This window comes from Astyanax mexicanus, chromosome 4 (assembly GCF_023375975.1).
Source record: "Astyanax mexicanus isolate ESR-SI-001 chromosome 4, AstMex3_surface, whole genome shotgun sequence".
Classification (NCBI taxonomy): domain Eukaryota; kingdom Metazoa; phylum Chordata; class Actinopteri; order Characiformes; family Acestrorhamphidae; genus Astyanax; species Astyanax mexicanus.
The window spans coordinates 2565001-2587918 of record NC_064411.1 but is presented as its reverse complement, the minus strand read 5'-3'; the positions used below and the strand labels follow the sequence as shown (position 1 = coordinate 2587918).

General features: G+C 39.5%; 1 protein-coding gene across 2 annotated transcripts in view; it reads right to left on the bottom strand.

Moving 5' to 3' along the window:
* The window catches only part of LOC103025121 (ephrin type-B receptor 1), a 328663-nt gene that overhangs the window by 70228 nt on the left and 235517 nt on the right, over positions 1-22918 (bottom strand). For both annotated transcript variants that reach the window (XM_022664950.2, XM_049477190.1), the window contains exon 7: positions 20824-20948. In XM_022664950.2, coding sequence (XP_022520671.2) covers positions 20824-20948 — 125 coding nt within the window. The remainder of the gene's footprint in view (positions 1-20823; positions 20949-22918) is intronic.

Genomic DNA, 22918 nt, shown 5'->3' with positions numbered 1-22918 from the left:
GTAAGAGAGATAGACAGAGAGAGAGTGAGGGTAAGAGAGATAGACAGAGAGAGAGAGTGAGGGTAAGAGAGATAGACAGAGAGAGTGAGGGCGAGAAAGACAGACAGAGAGAGTGAGCGCGAGAGAGACAGACAGAGTGAGCGCGAGAGAGATAGACAGAGAGAGTGATGCGAGAGAGATACTCAGAGAGAGAGTGAGGGTAAGAGAGATAGACAGAGAGAGAGTGAGGGTAAGAGAGATAGACAGAGAGAGAGTGAGGGTAAGAGAGATAGACAGAGAGAGAGAGTGAGCGCGAGAGAGATAGACAGAGACAGTGAGCGTGAGATATATAGTGAGAGAGAATGTAAGAGAGATATACAGAGAGAGAGTGAGGGTAAGAGAGATAGACAGAGAGAGAGTGAGGGTAAGAGAGATAGACAGAGAGAGAGTGAGGGTAAGAGAGATAGACAGAGAGAGAGAGTTAGGGTAAGAGAGATAGACAGAGAGAGTGAGGGCGAGAAAGACAGACAGAGAGAGTGAGCGCGAGAGAGACAGACAGAGTGAGCGCAAGAGAGATAGACAGAGAAAGTGATGGCGAGAGAGATAGACAGAGAGAGTGAGGGTAAGAGAGATAGACAGAGAGAGAGTGAGGGTAAGAGAGATAGACAGAGAGAGTGAGCGCGAGAGAGACAGACAGAGAGTGAGCGCGAGAGAGATAGACAGAGAGGAGACAAGAGAGATATAGACAGAGACTGAGAACGTGTAAGAAAGAAACAGAGAGAGAGAGCATGTAAGAGAAAGACAGACAGAGAGAATAAGTGCATAGGAGAGATATATACAGAGAGAGAGTGAGCGCGAGAGATATATAGTGAGAGAGATAGACAGAGAGAGTGAGGGTAAGAGAGATAGAAAGAGAGAGAGTGCATAAGAGAGAGACAGACAGAGAGAGAGTGAGCGCGAGAGCGATAGACAGCGAGAGTGAGGATAAGAGAGATAGACAGAGAGAGAGTGAATGAATGCCACGTCAGCTGTTTCTTGTGAAAAAAAAGTGATCTGGTGATCTGGTTTAACACTGCTTTAGTCCGGTGGAGGAGTGGGCGGGAAACAATACGATTTCGGCTCTTCCTCATGAATATTCATACACGCAAACATATCGCCTCTGATTGGCTAACAGCACTGCGACTCCAGGAGGCAGCGAGACGGACAATACTTAGAAACATTTTAAAATAAAGTAAATAAAGACATTTTTACAGTAATAACAGTGTTTACAATGTTCATATGTTACTTTACAACATGTAAAATGTAATGTTACACCTGTTAAGTGCAGTTCAGCCTATACTGACCCAGTCTTAGAGTCTCTGTTAAACACCAAATCCACCAGAGATCCTATTTAAACCTATACTCACACACAGAGGTCGGAAGTCCAGATCCAGAAAATGGATTTTTACTTTCACTTTTAACTAGTGTTTTAACTAGAACTGTTCTAAACATCTAAACACCTACCTATCTCAATTGTACTTGGCTGCTGGTGTTTTTCCTCCATAGACTAATTCTAACCATTTGTTTCTTAGCTCTGAATTACTGGGTAAAGTATATAAACACTGATGTGTTATTCGCACAAATAATACAGGAATGAACTGCATGCTGTTCCTAGCGCTGTTAGTTATCTCTTATCTGACGAGACGGCGTCGCAGCCCGGCTTCAGCTCTGTCTGTCTGTGTGTGGGTGGTCCCGAGCCGAGGTGGGCGGGGCCATGAATACTAATAATAATTGACGAGTTGATGTAGACACGGTGCTTTTCCTGATCGACTCGTTTTTCTGAATATTTTCTTTTACTAGTTACTGCAGACAATGGAGGGTAAGTAAGATACAGTAGTAGATATGAGGTACAGATTAACTGTTTTTCCTGTGATAAGGTGATGTGATAACGCAGGCGTTGGTTCAGCAGGAACTCTCTGGTATTTACCGGCGGTGCGTCGAGGAGTACGTTCCTCCGGAGAAACGAGTTTATAGACTTTCTTTTCTCGCTGTCATCTTCCTGTTCTGCTTCTGACAGGTTCCCTGCCTCCTCTCCTCCCCCCGTTCCTCCTCTCCTCTCCTCCACTGACGCTCTTTATTCTCTGTACGGCTTGTTTTTCTCTGTTTTTCCTTCCTTCTGTTTCATTACGGAGCGTAGAGCCGAGCGCCAGAGAGATCTGTCAGGGGGGCGTCGCTTCAGATTAGCGAGGCTTCAGAACAGTGAACAGTCCTCCGACTGCGCTGGGGGAGGATCTGACGTAGATCTGCATTCTGTTAGATATCAATATCTAAAGCACAAGAATGCTGGTTCGAATCCCGGTCATGCAGCTTGCCATCATCAGCTGCCGGAGCCCTGAGAGAGCACACACAGTTGTAGAGCCTTGCTCTCTCTCTGGGTGGGTACAGTACAGTAGATGGCGCTCTCTCTTTCCCCTGTTCATCACTCCTAGGGTGATGTGGATCAGCACAAGGCTGCGTCTGTGAGCTGATGTATCAGAACCACAGAGTCGCTGTAGGCGCTTTCCTCCGAGCGTTAGCGCTGTGATGCTACTCGGCTAAAGAGGTTCTAAAAGAGGCGGAGTCTGACTTCACATGTGTATAGGAGGAGGCGTGTGCTGGTCTACTTAACCCTTCTGGTGTAGTAGCAGCAGCTGAATGGGCAAAATTAGGAGAAAATGTAAAAAAAAAAAAAGCAATGGTTTCTATTAAAAATCCATTTAAAAGTGAAACAGTTACTCCCATTATAAATCTACAAATAAATCAAATTATTTAAGTAACCATGTAAACAGCATTTTCCAATTTCTCATATCAGGTTAATCAGACTTATCTGTGCATTTTACTCTTAACCGGAATATTATGGGATGTGTCAGTCTGTGTATGAGTAAAAAAAAAAAAAGTGTAGTAGTAAAAATAAGCGAGAAATTTAACACAGAATCCGCAGCCAAACACTGTCCAAATAATTCAGAATCACGCTGATTATGAACTATTTACTATTATTATTACTATATTATTATTATATTATTATTACTATATTATTATATACTAAACTTTTAACTATTATTATTATTATTATTATTATTATTATTATTTTCTTTAATGCTGAAAAGGTAACTAATTGTAGCATAATTGTGCAGCAATATATAATTAATATTAATTATAAAGTCCATGTAAATGTAATGTACTCAGTGAATGAGCAGGTACCCTAATACTTTTGCTCATATAGTGTGTATTACTTTATTTTTATAGTTTAGAAGTGTTTTAGAAGATTTTAACCAACGTTTTGTTTTGTATTTTTGCATTTTTTGCGAGAGATCAAGAGGAAGATGGATGATCACAAGCCATCAAACCAAACTGAATTATTTTCTGCTTGAATTTTTTGCACCAGGAGTAAAGCAGCATAAAGTTATCCAAAAGCAGTGTGCAAGACTGGTGGAGGAGAACATGTGATTAAAAACCAGGGTTATTCCACCAAATATTGATTATTTCTGAACTCTTAAAACTTTATGAATATGAACTTGTTTTCTTTGCATTATTTGAGGTCTGAAAGCTCTGCATCTTTTTTGTTATTTCAGTCATTTCTCATTTTCTGTAAATAAATGCTCTAAATGAGAATATTTTTATTTGGAATTTGGGAGAAATGTTGTCTGTAGTTTATAGAACAAAACAACAATGTTCATTTTACTCAAACATAAACCTATAAAGAGCAAAGTCTTCAACAATTTCCTCTAAATGTTGATTGGAATACATTGGCATTACATTTCCTGTCTAGTAACTAATGCATTACATAAGATATTAAACATACTAAATATTGAAACCAAAAAAGCCCTATTGTTTAAAGTAGCATCCAATCTTTTCATGTACTTATATGTACACCTATAATACAGTTTTTCTTATAAATATGAGACGTTAAACTGTTCATGAAGAGTCTGATTCTGCGTATTTCAGTAAATCTACCCTCTCTGAACTCAATCGCTCTTTTCTCCAGATAATAATCACTGCGTAAAGAACGAGGGATGACTGGAGTCAGCCGTGATCTGGATCAGAGCCGTGATAATAAAGCGCCGTGAAACCGATCCTGACCTTATCAGCCTGCACAAACACTTCTGACCCCATCACACTTCCTGTGTGAACTTTGACCCTGTTGGTCACAGTCCACAGCCATTAAGATTTATCCATTAAGATCTGTGAGATTGCTCGGCGGCGGCGGCAGCGCGGTGGCGGTGGTGGTTGATGGGGTCCGGTGGAACCGCGCCTCCGGGCTCCGGGGTGAATTTACGGCTTTAGCGCCGACCCCCCCCCGATGCCACAGATGTCACCTTACATATAATCCCCCCCGCCTACACCACGTAAACCCCCTGACAGCTCTATAACATCAATGATGTATTATCCAGAGCGCTGACCTGACTGCTGCCTTCAATAAATAACTACTGCCAGCGTACTGCCACCCTGCAATACACTCACAAAGACCTGGAGCGGCAGTCAAAGGGGCGGAGCTACAAGTGCACCACCTAAAAATGATGATTTTCTTTGATTTTACCAAATTAAAAACCTCTGGAATGTAATCAAGAGGAAGACGGACGATCACAAACCATCAAACCACCAAACTGAACTGCTTGAATTTTTACACCAGGAGTAAAGCAGCATAAAGTTATCCAAAAGCAGTGTGTAAGACTGGTGGATGAGAACATGATGCCAAGATGCATGACGAAAAAACTGTGATTAAAAACCACCAGGGTTATTCCCCCAAATATTGATTTCTGAACTCTTAAAATCTCTTTATGAATATGAACTTGTTTTCTTTGCATTATTTGAGGTCTGAAAGCTCTGCATCTTTTTTTGTTATTTTCTGCAAATAAATGCTCTAAATGACAATATATTTATTTGGAAAACAGCTGCTTTATAAAGCTATGAGTCTCTCGTCTCTCTAATATGAGGGTTTTTGTTGTTGGTGAAGAAGGAGACGTTTATACAGGTATCAATGTGCAGCATGTGAGACGATTCAGGTTTTCAGTTGGGAGTTGATTTTTAGTTGAGTTGATCTTTAGTTGAAAGTTGATCTTTAGTTAAGAGTTGATCTTTAGTTGAGAGTTGATCTTTATTTGAGAGTTGATCTTTAGTTGAGAGTTGATCTTTATTTGAGAGTTGATCATTAGTTGTGAGTTGATCTTTAGTTGTGAGTTGATCTTTAGTTAAGATTTGATATTTAGTTCAAAGTTGATCTTTAGTTGTGAGTTGATCTTTAGTTGAGAGTTGATCTTTAGTTAAGAGTTAATCTTTAGTTGAGAGTTGATCTTTGGCTGAGAGTTAATCTTTACTTCAAAGTTGATCTTTAGTTGAGAGTTGATCTTAAGTTGAGAGTTGATCTTTAGTTGAGAGTTGATCTTTAGTTGAGAGTTGATCTTAAGTTGAGAGTTGATCTTTAGTTGAGAGTTGATCTTTATTTGAGAGTTGATCATTAGTTGTGAGTTGATCTTTAGTTGTGAGTTGATCTTTAGTTGAGAGTTGATCTTTAGTTAAGAGTTAATCTTTAGTTGAGAGTTGATCTTTAGTTAAGAGTAGGTCTTTAGTTGAGAGTTGATCTTTGGCTGAGAGTTAATCTTTACTTCAAAGTTGATCTTTAGTTGAGAGTTGATCTTTATTTGAGAGTTGATCATTAGTTGTGAGTTGATCTTTAGTTGTGAGTTGATCTTTAGTTAAGATTTGATCTTTAGTTGAGAGTTGACCTTTAGTTAAGAGTTAATCTTTAGTTGAGAGTTGATCTTAAGTTGTGAGTTGATCTTTAGTAGAAAGTTGATCTTTAGTAGAAAGTTGATCTTTATTTGAGAGTTGATCTTTAGCTGAGAGTTGATCTTTAGTTCAAAGTTGATCTTTAGTTGAGAGTTGATCTTTAGTTAAAAGTTGATATTTAGTTAAAAGTTGATCTTTAGTTGAGAGGCTATTTTTAGTTGTGAGTCGACTTTTAGTTGTGATTTGATTTTTAGTTGTAAGTCAAGTTTTATTCCATACAGAACCTGTAGAACCTCCAAACCCAACCGTCTCAATCTCATTTTATATCCACTCATAGAGGAACCAGCAGAGATTAAACTAGATCCTCCTTTCAGTTACAGAACAGTTTTACACTATAAACTCTAATATTATTTCACTATAAAACTCTAATCAATTACAAATACTCTTTACTGTTTTATAAGTAAGTAAAATTGAGAGAGAGAAAGAGAGAGAGAGGTAGAGAGAGAGAGGTAGAGAGAGTGACAGAAGGTCCTGAAATCAGCTGAAATGATTTTTATTAGGGGCAGCTCGGTGCCCGCCGCTCACGCTGGGCGCAGTAATGGCCGACCCCCAGCAGTAATCAGCAGCATTAGGCCATATGGATCAGCGGCGCCCAGACTTTCACAAGGAGCGCGAGAGTGCTGCTGCTGCTGCGAGAGAGAGTTTAACAGGAGATATACAGTAAAAAATAAAGTGATTTAACAGCACTAATATACACTACAGAATATATTTAGATTTATATAGTACTTCAAATTGTTGAATATTGACCTAATAATTACAAAAGACTCCAGAACCTGAATTTATTTACGATCTTATCAATTTATTTTACCTCTGATTTGATTAGAGGATCTTAATGTTGAGTATCGACCAATGAGAGCTGAGAGAATCCTTGTGTTAGTAACAAATGAAATATAATATAAGATGAGCTGCTGATTAATACTTTTTTTTACAAGCAGATATTCTTCACTGATTTATTGAGTTGATCAGTGACTCACTGTTTTATAGTCTGATTAACCGGTTTATGAATCTGTTCAGCTCACAGTTTCTTTAAACACATGGTTTAAAACGATGTAAAATCAAAGAAAAGGGTAAAAGATAGTTTTAGTTAGATGGATGATCACAAACCATCAAACCAAACTGAACTGCTTGAATTTCTGCACCAGGAGTAAAGCAGCATAAAGTTGTCCAAAAGCAGTGTGTAAGACTGGTGGAGGAGAAGAACATGATGCCAAGATGCATGAAATTAAAACGGTGATTAAAAACCAACCAGGTTGGTTCATAAACCAACTTTATGAATATGAACCTGAAAGCTCTGCATCTTTTTTTTTTGTTGTTAATTCAGTCATTTCTCATTTTCTGTAAATAATTTCTCTAAATGACAATATTTTTATTTGGAATTTGGGAGAAACGTTGTCTGTAGTTTATATATTTAAACAACAATGTTCATTTTACTCAAACATAAACCTATAAATAGCAAAATCAGAGAAACTGATTCAGAAACTGAAGTGAAATCTTAATTTTTTTAAAGAGATGTATATATTTGAATGTTCCACAGTTGAAAACACACAATCTATTACTAATAACAATTCTGTCAGTGTGCCCGCGTGTCGCGGTGTACCCGCTGGTCCGGTGGCACCGCCTGGCACTGGGTCCTTTTAGCGAAGCAGCCAGGAGTGGACCTCTCCTGCTGTCAGTCAAATGGGGATTAACTAAACCCCTCCCCCTCTCCCCCTCCAGCCCCTCCTGTAGGGAGTGGGCGGGGCCTGCGGGAGTGTGTGTGTGTGTGTGTGTGCCAGGGCAGGACAGACAAAGGTCTCAGTGTGTAATCTGGGCGAGCAGTGGGAGGGGCCTGGCGGGGACCTGGCATCATCTCAGTGCCCGCCATACACACACACACACTATACACACACACACACACACGCAGCCTTGGCACAGGCCCCGCTCCCCAGAGTGGCGTGCGTGTGCCACTTCCCGCCCCGGCGGCTCACGCCAGCCTGCTGCAGCCTGGCAGGAACACCTGGCGGAGCAGAGGGCCGGGCTCAGCTCCACCGTCTCTACACACAGCGTTATAACACAGTGTTATAACGCAGCGTTATAACAGCTCCTAACCCTGACTTATAACACACTCTACACATCTCCATATCTCACGCAGGTTTACATATCTACAACACCTCTGACATCATCACTGGCTTTAGTGAAAATGAAAGTGAAAGTGACAGGTGGTGCCACAGTAATTTATGGGTGTGGTTGATTTTGGGACGGGAAATAAACCAAATAGAGTGTTTTTTTTCTAGCTCAACATTTCTCTTTAAGAGTAGAACCAGGTGAGCTCTGACTTTGGCGGATTGCTACTCTAACAGTGCAGCTAAACAGAATAAACTCTGAGCGGGTGGATGAGCTCTGTATGATAATGTAATTCCGTAAATGGATCCGCCCTCAAAGATCAAAGCATGGTACTGCGCAAAAGTCTTTGATCTTCTGAGGCGGGGTCAGGGGTCATGCATTAATTCCAGCTTTATTCCTCTCTCTGATGCCCCCCACCCATTCTCCCCCCACCACCTAAAGACCTAAAGACCACAAACAAAAACACATAAACCCATATAGATATGTGTGCACACACAGCTACGGCCATCACTGCTCCATTAGGTGGGTCGATTCAAGCTAAGAAAAAGAGAGATAACAGACTGTGTGTGTGTGTGAGAGAGTGAGACAGATGACAGAAAGACAGAAAGAACCTCCATTGTCTGCAGCAGCTAGTCAAAGAAAATACTCAGAAAAACGAAACGAGTCGATCAGGAAAAGCACCGTGTCTACATCAACCCGCCAATTAGTATTCATGGCCCCGCCCACCTCGGCTCGGACCGCCCACATAGGCAGAGCTGAAGCCGGGCAGAGCTTACACTGTCTCGTCAGATAGGAGGAGCTAACAGAGCTAGGAACAGCATGCAGTTCATTCCTGTGTTATTTGTGCGAATAACACATCAGTGTTTATATACTTTACCCAGTAATTCAGAGCTAAGAAACAAATGGTTAGAATTAGTCTATGGAGGAAAAACACCACCAGCCGAGTACAATTGAGAACAGTTCTGTTTACACTAGTTAAAAGTAAAAATCCACTGTTTTTTTTTTTTTTTTGTTCTAACTGCCTGAGCGGTTCTTCTGCAGCTCAGCCAACAAAACTGGATTTCTTTTACTTACTGGACCTGGATTATCCACCTCTGTGTGTAACTATAGGTTTAAATAGGATCTCCGGTGGATTTGGTGTTTTACAGAGACCTTCATGTCCTAAAATTTCAGTTATGCCAGCGTTAAACTTCACTAGGGTCAGACGTACTTTCAGCTAACATTTAACTGCCCAAAAGATACTGGCAGTTCAGGACCGCGGACAGAATATTAGAATATCAGAATATCACAGTATTAGAATCGATCGCATTCCTCCATCTCGAGACGAGAACCCGGATCAGAACCAGAGCCAACCAGCTACAGATGACCCCTGACCTGTAGCTGGAGCAGCTTATTCAGCACCAAATCCAGCATCTCCAGCGCCTGGCAAACCAACAGCATCCCCAAATCTCCTAATCCTCATTCTATCCAGCCTGGCACTGACCCAACCACAACCCGCTTAGTTCACCCAGTAATTAGCTGCTAAATTGAGCTTCTGCCAACTCACACATCTTTTTTTCACGGTGGAAAAAAAACTCTCACAGTTCTGATATTCAGATATCATCTTCTAGATCTGCTAGAACTAATAACACTCAGCATCAGCACCGACACTGAGGAGCATCTGCCAACGACACGCCGGATTCCCTAAATCCCTACAGCAGTGGATTATCTATCTCACTACTGAGTTAATATCAGAATATTACCACGTCCCCAACTCCCCAAATCCTCAACTTCCAAGGTAATACCATCCCAAAGTACTGGAAGAAGCTCCACCATCCACAGTTTAATAGTCCAATGGACTTTATACCCCATTTCATACCTTCACCTGGCATTAGGCATAATCTGCCTGCAAAGGTCCTATTCTATTGGCAGTCATTCTGTACTGCAGGGACTAGATAAGCTTTGTGTTTGTGCTTTTGCACCTCAGCGTCAGCAGCAATGATCAGGTAAACTAACTTACAAACATTTAGACATACAGTGTTCATAAACAGACTATAAGCAGCACTGGATTAAGCACTAGTAAGGAACTGTGGTGTCACCATGTTTTCCTTCTAATTCAGCAGATATTACTGCTGAATAGATGTGAGGGGGCAACAAAGTTAACTTCTTCTTCATCGTCTTCTTCTTTTCTAATTCTTCTCCCTCTTCTTGTTCTACCTCTTCTTCATCTTGTTCTGCTTCTTCTACTTCTTCTTCTTCTTCAACCTTTCTAATTCTTCTAACCTCTTTCTTCCACTTCTTCTACTTGGTCTTCTTGTTCTTGTTCTTCTTCTTCTTCTTTTTCTTCTTCTTCTTCTATTCTAATTCTTTTACCTCTTCTTCCACTTGGTCTTCTTCTTCTTTTTCTTCTTCTTCTTCTACTTCTTCTTTTCTAATTCTTCTACCTCTTTCTTCTTCTTCTTCTTCTTCATCATCTTTTTCTTCTTTTCTACTTCTTTTTTCTAATTCTTCTACCTCTTTCTTCCACTTCTTCTACTTGGTCTTTTTCTTCTTCTTCTTTTTCTTCTTCTTCTTCTTCTTCTTCTTCTTCTTCTTCTTCTTCTTCTTCTTCTTCTTCTTCTTCTTTTCTTCTTCTTCTTCTATTCTAATTCTTCTACCTCTTCTTCCACTTCTTTTTCTACTTGGTATTCTTCTTCTTCTTCTTCTTCTTCTTCTTCTTTTCTAATTCTTCTACCTCTTCTTCTTGTTCTACTTCCACATGGTTTTCTTCTTCCACTTCTTCCACTTGGTCTTCTTTTTCTTCTTTTTCTTCTTCTTCTTTTCTACTTCTTTTACCTCTTTTTCCACATTTTCTTCTACTTGGTCTTCTTCTTTTTCTTCTTCTTCTTCTTTTCTACTTCTTCTACCTCTTTTTCCACTTTTTCTTCTACTTGGTCTTCTTTTTTCTTCTTCTTTTCTAATTATTCTACCTCTTTCTTCCACTTCTTCTACTTGGTCTTCTTCTTCTTTTCTACTTCTTTTACCTCTTTTTCCACTTTTTCTTCTACTTGGTCTTCTTTTTTCTTCTTCTTTTCTAATTATTCTACCTCTTTCTTCCACTTCTTCTACTTGGTCTTCTTCTTCTTTTCTACTTCTTTTACCTCTTTTTCCATTTCTTCTTCTACTTGGTCTTCTTCTCCTTCTTCTTCTTTTTCTTCTTCTTCTTTTCTACTTCTTCTACCTCTTTTTCCACTTTTTCTTCTACTTGGTCTTCTTCTTTTTTCTTCTTCTTTTCTAATTATTCTACCTCTTTCTTCCACTTCTTCTACTTGGTTTTCTTCTTCATCTTCTTCTTCTTCTTCCCTAATTATTCTACCTCTTTCTTCCACTTCTTCTACTTGGTCTTCTTCTTCTTCTCTACTTCTTTTACCTCTTTTTCCATTTCTTCTTTTACTTGGTCTTCTTCTACTTCTTCTTTTTCTTCTTCTTCTTTTCTAATTATTCTACCTCTTTCTTCCACTTCTTCTACTTGGTTTTCTTCTTCATCTTCTTCTTCTTCTTTCCTAATTATTCTACCTCTTTCTTCCACTTCTTCTACTTGGTCTTCTTCTTCTTCTCTACTTCTTTTACCTCTTTTTCCATTTCTTCTTCTACTTGGTCTTCTTCTCCTTCTTTTTCTTCTTCTTCTTCCTGTTCTACTTCTTCTTCGTCTTCATCTTCTACTTCTTCTACTACTTCAACTTCTTGTTGTTGTTGTTCTTCTTCTAATTATTATTACTACTATTAGTAGTAGTGGTATTACTTTTTACACCCATATGAATTTATTAAGACATTAAATTGTCCTGATCTAGGGGCATGTCATTGTAATTTTTAGCGGAAAGCCGGGAACTAGTGGGCACTTGATCACTTTGTTCCATCGAGAAGAAAAAGCAATAGGCTAATTTGTCTTTTTGATCATTTAAACGAAGCTTTTCCAGTCATGGGGGCAGAAAAGGGGGCCAGTGTTATTATAAGTGCAGTGTTTTTAATGATAATTTAATAATTATATATTCGTGAGCGTGTGAGTGTGGTGTGTTGAGTGGGCCGGTGTGGACGCGGCACTCGGCGGCTGATGGCTTTTATAATTAATGATGCGCGGTTCTGTGAGCTCAGGCGTTTATTGGAGAGGATCTGGAGCTCCGAGTCGTTTTAAAAACGCCGACGTTTTGTTTTTTACAGCCCGACCCCGAGAGTATCCGGCTGCTAATCAGCTTTCAGCCCCAACTCTGTAATCAAGGACATGATTAAAAAAATATAATAATAAAAAACACAACAACAGAGAGAGAGAAAGAGAGAGAGAAAGAGAGAGAGAGAGAGAGAGCTCAGCGGCAAACGAGGCCGTGATTGATATCGGAGCCGTAGTCTCTGAAGTGTAAAAATGTTTATTCCAAAACATTCCACCCTCCGGCATTCATTTCCTAACCCTCCGCCTCCTCTCACACACACACTCTACACACACACACTCTACACACACACACACACACACTCTACACACACACGTCGAGAAATAATAGCCTGGTGCGCATCATCACTGACTGCACTTATCTATTTTCCTCACAACTGGATCTGATCTAGAGTCTGATCAGCTTATAAATACAAACAACACCAGGTACTGTAGGTGTTTCCAATAAAGTGGCCACTGTATGTGAGTAAAGAAAAAAAAAAAAAACACAAGGTACTGTAGTAGTAGTAGTAGTAGGTGTTTCCAATAAAGTGGCCACCCAGTATTCACCTGATATATATAAAGTGATATACAGTGAATGGCTGCGGCTACGTTTAGCTCAGATTAGCATAAATATGTGAAAAAAAGTAAAAGAACAAATTTGATTGGGGTGTTTCCAATAAATTGGCCAACGAGCAGAGATACCAAGTGCCTGTTTCCATTAAAGTGGCCACCCGGTGTAAGCTGAGAGTGTGATCTACTGTACTCTCTCTCTCTCTCTCTCTCTCTCTTTCTCTCTCTCTCTCTCTGACTCCGGCTGCTGATGCAGTAACAGCAGCATGATCTACTGTACTCTCTCTCTCTCTCTCTCTCTCTCAGACTCCGGCTGCTGATGGAGAAACAGCAGTATGATCTACTGTACTCTCTCTCTCTCTCTCTCTCTTTCTCTCTCTCTCAGACTCCGGCTGCTGATGCAGAAACAGCAGTATGATCTACTGTACTCTCTCTCTCTCTCTCTCTCTCTCTCTCTCTCTCAGACTCCGGCTGCTGATGCAGAAACAGCAGTATGATCTACTGTACTCTCTCTCTCTCTCTCTCTCTCTCTCTCTCTCTCTCTCAGACTCCGGCTGCTGATGCAGAAACAGCAGTATGATCTACTGTACTCTCTCTCTCTCTCTCTCTCTCTCTCTCTCAGACTCCGGCTGCTGATGCAGAAACAGCAGTATGATCTACTGTACTCTCTCTCTCTCTCTCTCTCTCTCTCTCTCTCTCAGACTCCGGCTGCTGATGGAGAAACAGCAGTATGATCTACTGTACTCTCTCTCTCTCTCTCTCTCTCTCAGACTCCGGCTGCTGATGCAGAAACAGCAGTATGATCTACTGTACTCTCTCTCTCTCTCTCTCTCTCTCTCTCTCTCTCTCTCAGACTCCGGCTGCTGATGCAGAAACAGCAGTATGATCTAGTGTACTCTCTCTCTCTCTCTCTCTCTCTCAGACTCCGGCTGCTGATGCAGTAACAGCAGTATGATCTACTGTACACTCTCTCTCTCTCTCTCAGACTCCGGCTGCTGATGCAGTAACAGCAGTATGATCTACTGTACACTCTCTCTCTCTCTCTCAGACTCCGGCTGCTGATGCAGTAACAGCAGTATGATCTAGTGTACTCTATGGTGTTTGGTATTCTTCACTCGTTCGATGTCGTCTCCCCCTGTTTTTTTCTCCACGTTTGTTTAAGAAGTGCTCATCCATTTGCCTAAAGGAGGTGCGGCGCTGGAATAAGGGGATGATTACTCTTCATGCATATTTATAGGTAAATAAGTGTTTCCACTCGTGGTGTTTGCATTGCGCTAAAGCTTTGTGAAGAGGAATCTTCATCCCGCAGCTTCTGATTAAACTCATTTTCATATCCGCACTCGTTTCTCCACGCGCCGAATCACCACACAATGAGCGTGAAGCCGGCTGGAGGAGCCTGATTGCTTTAACGGGGAAACCGCCGTCCCGTGAGTTTAGACACTCAACTCGCTCCCATTGTTTCCCACCAGCCGTTTAAGAGGAACTGCAGCAGCTTTTTATTTATTTATTTTTATTTTAATCTGTGTATAATTTAAGGTCTCAGATGTAAACAGGAACTCACTCAGATCCGGTTCTGGCGTGAAATGTTCGGTTCCGGGTTTAAAGTGAAGGTAAAGGAGCGCTACGCCTCTAAAAGCTCAAATACAACCTGTTAAAACACCAATCACGAATTCTTTACAGATACACTAAAATCTCTGAGGTCTTCAGGCACTGTATTATTACTGAGTTAAAACTGTTGAGTTACGGTTTTAATGTTTAACATTCATTTATGGCATAGTGATACATACCCAAGAGTGTCCAGCAAAACAGTCCCTAAAGAGAATGTAAAGTTCCAGGATACAATAAAAGGTTTATGTAAAGTTCCAGGCTAAAATAAGAGAAATGTGTAAAGTTCCAGGCTAAAATAAGAGAAATTTGTAAAGTTCCAGGCTAAAATAAGAGACATTTGTAAAGTTCCAGGCTAAAATAAGAGAAATTTGTAAAGTTTCAGGCTAAAATAAGAGAAATTTGTAAAGTTCCAGGCTAAAATAAGAGACATTTGTAAAGTTCCAGGCTAAAATAAGAGAAATTTGTAAAGGTTCAGGCTAAAATAAGAGAGGTTTTAAAGTTCCAGGCTAAAATAAGAGAAATTTGTAAAGTTCCAGGCTAAAATAAGATACATTTGTAAAGTTCCAGGCTAAAATAAGAGAGGTTTGTAAAGTTTCAGGCTAAAATAAGAGAGGTTTGTAAAGTTCCAGGCTAAAATAAGAGGGGTTTGTAAAGTTCCAGGCTAAAATAAGAGAGGTTTGTAAAGTTTTAAGCTAAAATAAGAGGGGTTTGTAAAGTTTTAAGCTAAAATAAGAGGGATTTTTAAAGTTCCAGGCTAAAATAAGAGGGGGTTGTAAAGTTTCAGGCTAAAATAAGAGGGGGTTGTAAAGTTCCAGGCTACAATAAGAGAAATTCGTAAAGTTCCAGGCTAAAATAAGAAAAATTTGTAAAGTTCCAGGCTAAAATAAGAGGGGTTTGTAAAGTTCCAGGCCAAAATAAGAGGGGCTAGTAAAGTTCCAGGCTACAATAAGAGAAATTCGTAAAGTTCCAGGCTAAAATAAGAAAAATTTGTAAAGTTCCAGGCTAAAATAAGAGGGGTTTGTAAAGTTCCAGGCTACAATAAGAGAAATTCGTAAAGTTCCAGGCTAAAATAAGAAAAATTTGTAAAGTTCCAGGCTAAAATAAGAGGGGTTTGTAAAGTTCCAGGCTAAAATAAGAGGGGTTTGTAAAGTTCCAGGCTAAAATAAGAGAGGTTTGTAAAGTTTTAAGCTAAAATAAGAGGGGTTTGTAAAGTTTTAAGCTAAAATAAGAGGGGTTTGTAAAGTTCCAGGCTAAAATAAGAGGGGGTTGTAAAGTTTCAGGCTAAAATAAGAGGGGTTTGTAAAGTTCCAGGCTACAATAAGAGAAATTCGTAAAGTTCCAGGCTACAATAAGAAAAATTCATAAAGTTCCAGGCTAAAATAAGAGGGGTTTGTAAAGTTCCAGGCCAAAATAAGAGGGGCTAGTAAAGTTCCAGGATACAATAAGATGAATTTGTAAAGTTCCAGGGTGAAATAAGAGAGATTTGTGAAGTTTCTGCCAACAACAAGAGGCATTGTAAAGATTCAGTTCTCAATAAAAAAGGTTTGTAAAGTTCCGGGCCACTGTAAGCTGATATTGTGAAGTTCCAGACTACAGAAAATCGGGTATGTAAAGTTCTATTTCACAGTTCGAAGGGGTTGTAAAGTAGTTCTGGGCCACAATAAGAGGGGTTTGTAAAGTTCCAGGCTAAAATAAGATGAGTTTGTAAAGTTCCAGGCAATAACAGAAGAGGTTTATAAAGTTCTGGCCATAATAAGACGGGTTTGTGAAGTTATAGGTTACAATAAAAGGCATTTGTAAAGTCCCAGGCTAAAATAAAAGGGACTTGTAAAGTTCTGGGCAAAAATATAAGGGGTTTGTAAAGTCACAGGGTACAATAAGAGGGATTTGTAAAGTTTCAGTCCTCATTAAGAGGGGTTTGTAAAGTACTAAGCCACAGTAAGCTTTGTTTGTGGAGTTCTACGCTACAATACAAGGGGTATATAAAGTTCTAGGTGACAGTAGGAGAGTGTTGTAAAGTTTCAGTCCTCAATAAGAGGGGTTTGTAAAGTTTCAGTCCTCAATAAGAGGGGTTTGTAAAGTTTCAGTCCTCAATAAGAGGGGTCTGTTAAGTTTCAGTCCTCAATAAGAGGGGTTTGTAAAGTTCCAGGACACAATAAGAGGGGGTTGTAAAGTTTCAGTCCTCAATAAAAGGGGGTTGTAAAGTTTCAGTCCTCAATAAGAGGGGTTTGTAAAGTTTCAGTCCTCAATAAGAGGGGTTTGTAAAGTTTCAGTCCTCAATAAGAGGGGTTTGTAAAGTTTTAGTCCTCAATAAGAGGGGTTTGTAAAGTTTCAGTCCTCAATAAGAGGGGTTTGTAAAGTTTCAGTCCTCAATAAGAGGGGTTTGTAAAGTTTCAGTCCTCAATAAGAGGGGTTTGTAAAGTTTCAGTCCTCAATAGGAGGGGTTTGTAAAGGTTTAGGTTCTAATAAGAGGGTTTTGTAAAGGTTTAGGTTCTAATAAGAGGGGGTTGTAAAGTTTCAGTCCTCAATAAGAGGGGTTTGTAAAGGTTTAGGTTCTAATAAGAGGGGTTTGTAAAGTTTCAGTCCTCAATAAGAGGGGGTTGTAAAGTTTCAGTCCTCAATAAGAGGGGTTTGTAAAGGTTTAGGTTCTAATAAGAGGGGTTTGTAAAGTTTCAGTCCTCAATAAGAGGGGTTTGTAAAGGTTTAGGTTCTAATAAGAGGGGTTTGTAAAGTTTCAGTCCTCAATAAGAGGGGTTTGTAAAGTTTCAGTCCTCAATAAGAGGGGTTTGTAAAGTTTCAGTCCTCAATAAGAGGGGTTTGTAAAGTTTCAGTCCTCAATAAAAGGGGTTTGTAAAGTTTCAGTTCTCAATAAGAGGGGGTTGTAAAGTTTCAGTCCTCAACAAGAGTGGTTTGTAAAGTTTCAATCCTCAATAAGAGGGGGTTGTAAAATTTCAGTCCTCAATAAGAGGGGTTTGTAAAGTTTCAGTCCTCAATAAGAGGGGGTTATAAAGTTTCAGTCCTCAATAAGAGGGGTTTGTAAAGTTTCAGTCCTCAATAAGAGGGGTTTGTAAAGTTTCAGTCCTCAATAGGAGGGGTTTGTAAAGGTTTAGGTTCTAATAAGAGGGTTTTGTAAAGGTTTAGGTTCTAATAAGAGGGGGTTGTAAAGTTTCAGTCCTCAATAAGAGGGGTTTGTAAAGGTTTAGGTTCTAATAAGAGGGGTTTGTAAAGTTTCAGTCCTCAATAAGAGGGGGTTGTAAAGTTTCAGTCCTCAATAAGAGGGGTTTGTAAAGGTTTAGGTTCTAATAAGAGGGGTTTGTAAAGTTTCAGTCCTCAATAAGAGGGGTTTGTAAAGGTTTAGGTTCTAATAAGAGGGGTTTGTAAAGTTTCAGTCCTCAATAAGAGGGGGTTGTAAAGTTTCAGTCCTCAATAAGAGGGGTTTGTAAAGTTTCAGTGCTCAATAAGAGGGGTTTGTAAAGTTTCAGTCCTCAATAAAAGGGGTTTGTAAAGTTTCAGTTCTCAATAAGAGGGGGTTGTAAAGTTTCAGTCCTCAACAAGAGTGGTTTGTAAAGTTTCAATCCTCAATAAGAGGGGGTTGTAAAGTTTCAGTCCTCAATAAGAGGGGTTTGTAAAGTTTCAGTCCTCAATAAGAGGGGGTTATAAAGTTTCAGTCCTCAATAAGAGGGGTTTGTAAAGTTTCAGTCCTCAATAAGAGGGGTTTGTAAAGTTTCAGTCCTCAATAAGAGGGGGTTATAAAGTTTCAGTCCTCAATAAGAGGGGTTTGTAAAGTTCCAGGACACAATAAGAGGGGGTTGTAAAGTTTCAGTCCTCAATAAGAGGGGGTTGTAAAGTTTCAGTCCTCAATAAGAGGGGGTTGTAAAGTTTCAGTCCTCAATAAGAGGGGTTTGTAAAGTTTCAGTCCTCAATAAGAGGGGTTTGTAAAGTTTCAGTCCTCAATAAGAGGGGTTTGTAAAGGTTTAGGTTCTAATAAGAGGGTTTTGTAAAGGTTTAGGTTCTAATAAGAGGGGTTTGTAAAGTTTCAGTCCTCAATAAGAGGGTTTTGTAAAGGTTTAGGTTCTAATAAGAGGGGTTTGTAAAGGTTTAGGTTGTAATAAGAGGGTTTTGTAAAGGTTTAGGTTCTAATAAGAGGGTTTTGTAAAGGTTTAGGTTCTAATAAGAGGGGTTTGTAAAGTTTCAGTCCTCAATAAGAGGGGTTTGTAAAGTTTCAGTCCTCAATAAGAGGGGTTTGTAAAGTTTCAGTCCTCAATAAGAGGGGTTTGTAAAGGTTTAGGTTCTAATAAGAGGGGGTTGTAAAGTTTCAGTCCTCAATAAGAGGGGTTTGTAAAGGTTTAGGTTCTAATAAGAGGGGTTTGTAAAGTTTCAGTCCTCAATAAGAGGGGGTTGTAAAGTTTCAGTCCTCAATAAGAGGGGTTTGTAAAGTTTCAGTCCTCAATAAGAGGGGTTTGTAAAGTTTCAGTCCTCAATAAGAGGGGGTTGTAAAGTTTCAGTCCTCAATAAAAGGGGTTTGTAAAGTTTCAGTTCTCAATAAGAGGGGGTTGTAAAGTTTCAGTCCTCAACAAGAGGGGTTTGTAAAGTTTCAATCCTCAATAAGAGGGGGTTGTAAAGTTTCAGTCCTCAATAAGAGGGGTTTGTAAAGTTTCAGTCCTCAATAAGAGGTATTTGTAAAGTTTCAGTCCTCAATAAGAGGGGTTTGTAAAGTTCCAGGACACAATAAGAGGGGTTTGTAAAGTTTCAGTCCTCAATAAGAGGGGTTTGTAAAGTTTCAGTCCGCAATAAGAGGGGTTTGTAAAGTTTCAGTCCTCAATAAGAGGGGTTTGTAAAGTTCCAGGACACAATAAGAGGGGGTTGTAAAGTTTCAGTCCTCAATAAGAGGGGGTTGTAAAGTTTCAGTCCTCAATAAGAGGGGTTTGTAAAGTTTCAGTCCTCAATAAGAGGGGGTTATAAAGTTTCAGTCCTGAATAAGAGGGGGTTGTAAAGTTTCAGTCCTCAATAAGAGGGGGTTGTAAAGGTTTAGGTTCTAATAAGAGGGGGTTGTAAAGTTTCAGTCCTCAATAAGAGGGGTTTGTAAAGGTTTAGGTTCTAATAAGAGGGGTTTGTAAAGTTTCAGTCCTCAATAAGAGGGGGTTGTAAAGTTTCAGTCCTCAATAAGAGGGGTTTGTAAAGTTTCAGTCCTCAATAAGAGGGGTTTGTAAAGTTTCAGTCCTCAATAAGAGGGGGTTGTAAAGTTTCAGTCCTCAATAAAAGGGGTTTGTAAAGTTTCAGTTCTCAATAAGAGGGGGTTGTAAAGTTTCAGTCCTCAACAAGAGGGGTTTGTAAAGTTTCAATCCTCAATAAGAGGGGGTTGTAAAGTTTCAGTCCTCAATAAGAGGGGTTTGTAAAGTTTCAGTCCTCAATAAGAGGTATTTGTAAAGTTTCAGTCCTCAATAAGAGGGGTTTGTAAAGTTCCAGGACACAATAAGAGGGGTTTGTAAAGTTTCAGTCCTCAATAAGAGGGGTTTGTAAAGTTTCAGTCCGCAATAAGAGGGGTTTGTAAAGTTTCAGTCCTCAATAAGAGGGGTTTGTAAAGTTCCAGGACACAATAAGAGGGGGTTGTAAAGTTTCAGTCCTCAATAAGAGGGGGTTGTAAAGTTTCAGTCCTCAATAAGAGGGGTTTGTAAAGTTTCAGTCCTCAATAAGAGGGGGTTATAAAGTTTCAGTCCTGAATAAGAGGGGGTTGTAAAGTTTCAGTCCTCAATAAGAGGGGGTTGTAAAGTTTCAGTCCTCAAAAAGAGGGGTTTGTAAAGTTTCAGTCCTCAATAAGAGGGGTTTGTAAAGTTTCAGTCCTCAATAAGAGGGGTTGTAAAGTTTCAGTCCTCAATAAGAGGGGTTTGTAAAGTTTCAGTCCTCAATAAGAGGGGTTATAAAGTTTCAGTCCTCAATAAGAGGGGGTTGTAAAGTTTCAGTCCTCAATAAGAGGGGTTTGTAAAGTTTCAATCCTCAATAAGAGGGGGTTGTAAAGTTTCAATCCTCAACAAGAGGGGTTTGTAAAGTTTCAGTCCTCAATAAGAGGGGGTTGTAAAGTTTCAGTCCTCAATAAGAGGGGTTTGTAAAGGTTTAGGTTCTAATAAGAGGGTTTTGTTAAGGTTTAGGTTCTAATAAGAGGGGGTTGTAAAGTTTCAGTCCTCAATAAGAGGGGTTTGTAAAGGTTTAGGTTCTAATAAGAGGGTTTTGTAAAGGTTTAGGTTCTAATAAGAGGGGTTTGTAAAGTTTCAGTCCTCAATAAGAGGGGTTTGTACAGTTTAGGCTACAACAAAATGGATTCGTAAAGTTAAAGGCTAAAATAAAAGGGATTTGTAAAGTTTATGCCAACAACAACAGGAGTTGTAAAGTTCCAGGCTAAAATAAGAGGGGTGTGTAAAGTTCTGGGCAACCAGTCCCAAATAAGGTTTGTAAAGTTTGTTGTAAAGTATTTGTATTTGTTTTGTAAAGTACTGGGATTGGGTGTTTTTTTTTTTTGGTGGATTCTTTATAGATGATGCTTAAATTAGAGTTTTTAAAACAAACCCACATGATCACATGATCACGCTCAGCTCTCCTACCTTCTCGTAGTAGCGGAGCTCGTAGTCCAGGATGATGCCATTGGGCTGCTCCGGCTGCGGCCATGACAGTGTGATGCTCCTCATGGTGGAGCTGACCTGGTGCATTATGGGTACCATGGAGGGAGCTTTGGAAGAGAAGAGAGATATAAACATTACTATTAGTAGTAGTATTAGCATTACTATTTAAACATTAATTAAACATTATTAATTAAAATATTGTTCATGAACGAAAGAAAGAAAGAAAGAAAGAAAGAAAGAAAGACTTTTTATGTTTTGAGTAACAAGAATTTGTTTTTTTTTTTTAATAGCTAAATGGCGGCTATGCTAAAAGCATGAGGACACTGGGCACACTCTAGCGATTTTCCCAAAATTTAATTGGTTTATTTTAAAAATAAACCAATAAGACGTAAGATGTAATTTAGGTAACAGGACTGAGTGTTGAGATTGAGCTCCTCAGTCATTACAGTTACAATAAGATCAAATATACAGAAAAACAAAAAACTAACGAGGGAACTTTGGGAATTTTGGTCTTCCCATGATCTTTAGAACCAGAACCAGCTGATGAGGTCACTTCCTGTTGTAGGCGCGACTTCCTGTTGTAGAATGTTCCAGATGTTTCAGATGATCAGGGGTAATGTGTTAGGTTCAGTAACAGGACTGAGTGAAACCACAAACCACAACACGGGGACACTAAACTAAAATGTGTATTTTTTTACTTAAATATTATGGATTTTTATTATGAAATAAAAAAAATACACACACAATGTAAAAAAAAAATACATTTCTGAGAGGTTTTAATAATAATTATATTTAATCGTAAAGTTTATAGTTAGAGATTGGGGGGGGGGGGGAATGGGTAACTAATGCTATTTTTTCAGTGTTATAAGTAGTTTTTATTAATGTTTCTGTCACGTCTTGGCCTCGTCTCGTGTCTCTGTGTGTCTTCCCCACGTGACCTGTGCTCCCCTGTGTCTCCCGTCTGTCACGCCTGAACCTGTTTCCTGTCTGTCCTCGTGCCTGTGTTGTCCCACGTGACCCGTGCCCCTGTGTTCTGCCTGTGATTTTCCATTACCTCATGTCTCATTTGTAGCTCCACCCCTTCCCCAGGTGTTTCCACTCCCAGTGTGTTTCCTGTTTAGTTAAATAGACTTCCTCTGTCACTTGTCCTCTGTCGGTCTTTGCACTGTCCCCCGTTGTCTGTCCCTCTGCGTTTCTCTGTCCCTCTGCGTTTTCATAGCCTTAGCCCGAGTCCCTTGTTCTTTGTTTATCTTCTTGTGTAATTCTTGTTTTGTACAGTTCTGTTTTGTTTATCTAGTTTTATTAGTCTTGTTCCTTGTATATTTCTCCCTGTTTTATGTTTACGTGTTTATTTGTTGCCTGTCTCTGTTTATCTTTGTTATTTATTTATTAAATAATTCGTTTCTCGCCTTACCTGCACCTGTGTCCGCCTCCTCGTCTCCCTGCCTGGGTCATTTCGTGACACCGTCTCAGTACTTTTCCACCTGTTTCTCATTTGTAGCTCCGCCCCTTCCCCAGGTGTTTCCTATTCTTGTGTGTTACATGTTACTATAAATAGCACTCCTCTGCCACTTTGTCTCGGTCGGTCTTCGCACCTTCCAATGTTGTTTTGTCTCTCTCAGTGTTATCAGTCCTCTTAGCGTTTCTCTGTTCTCTGTTTTTGCCATATATATATATATATATATATAGTCTATTTCCTAGTTTATTTCTTAGTGTTTTGCTTCTTGTTGTTTCCCTTGTATATATATATATCCCTGCCCTGTTTAGTTTTGGTTATTTCTTGGTTATTTTTGGTAGTTTCTAGTTTCTTGTTTATTCCTTGTTTATGTTCTTAGCTTTGTTTGTTTAGTTTATGTTCACTAGTTCCTCTCGTTTGTTTTGGTTTACTTTATTATTACGTGTCCTTTGTTACTTGTTTATCTTTGTTATTTATATATATATATATATATATTTATTAAATTATTCGTTTCGTCCCTACCTGCACTACCTGTGTCCGCCTCCTCGTCTCCCTGCCTGGGTCTACGTGACAGTTTTTATTTATGACGTATCTTTCTTTTACAATTAGGTCAATGTACAA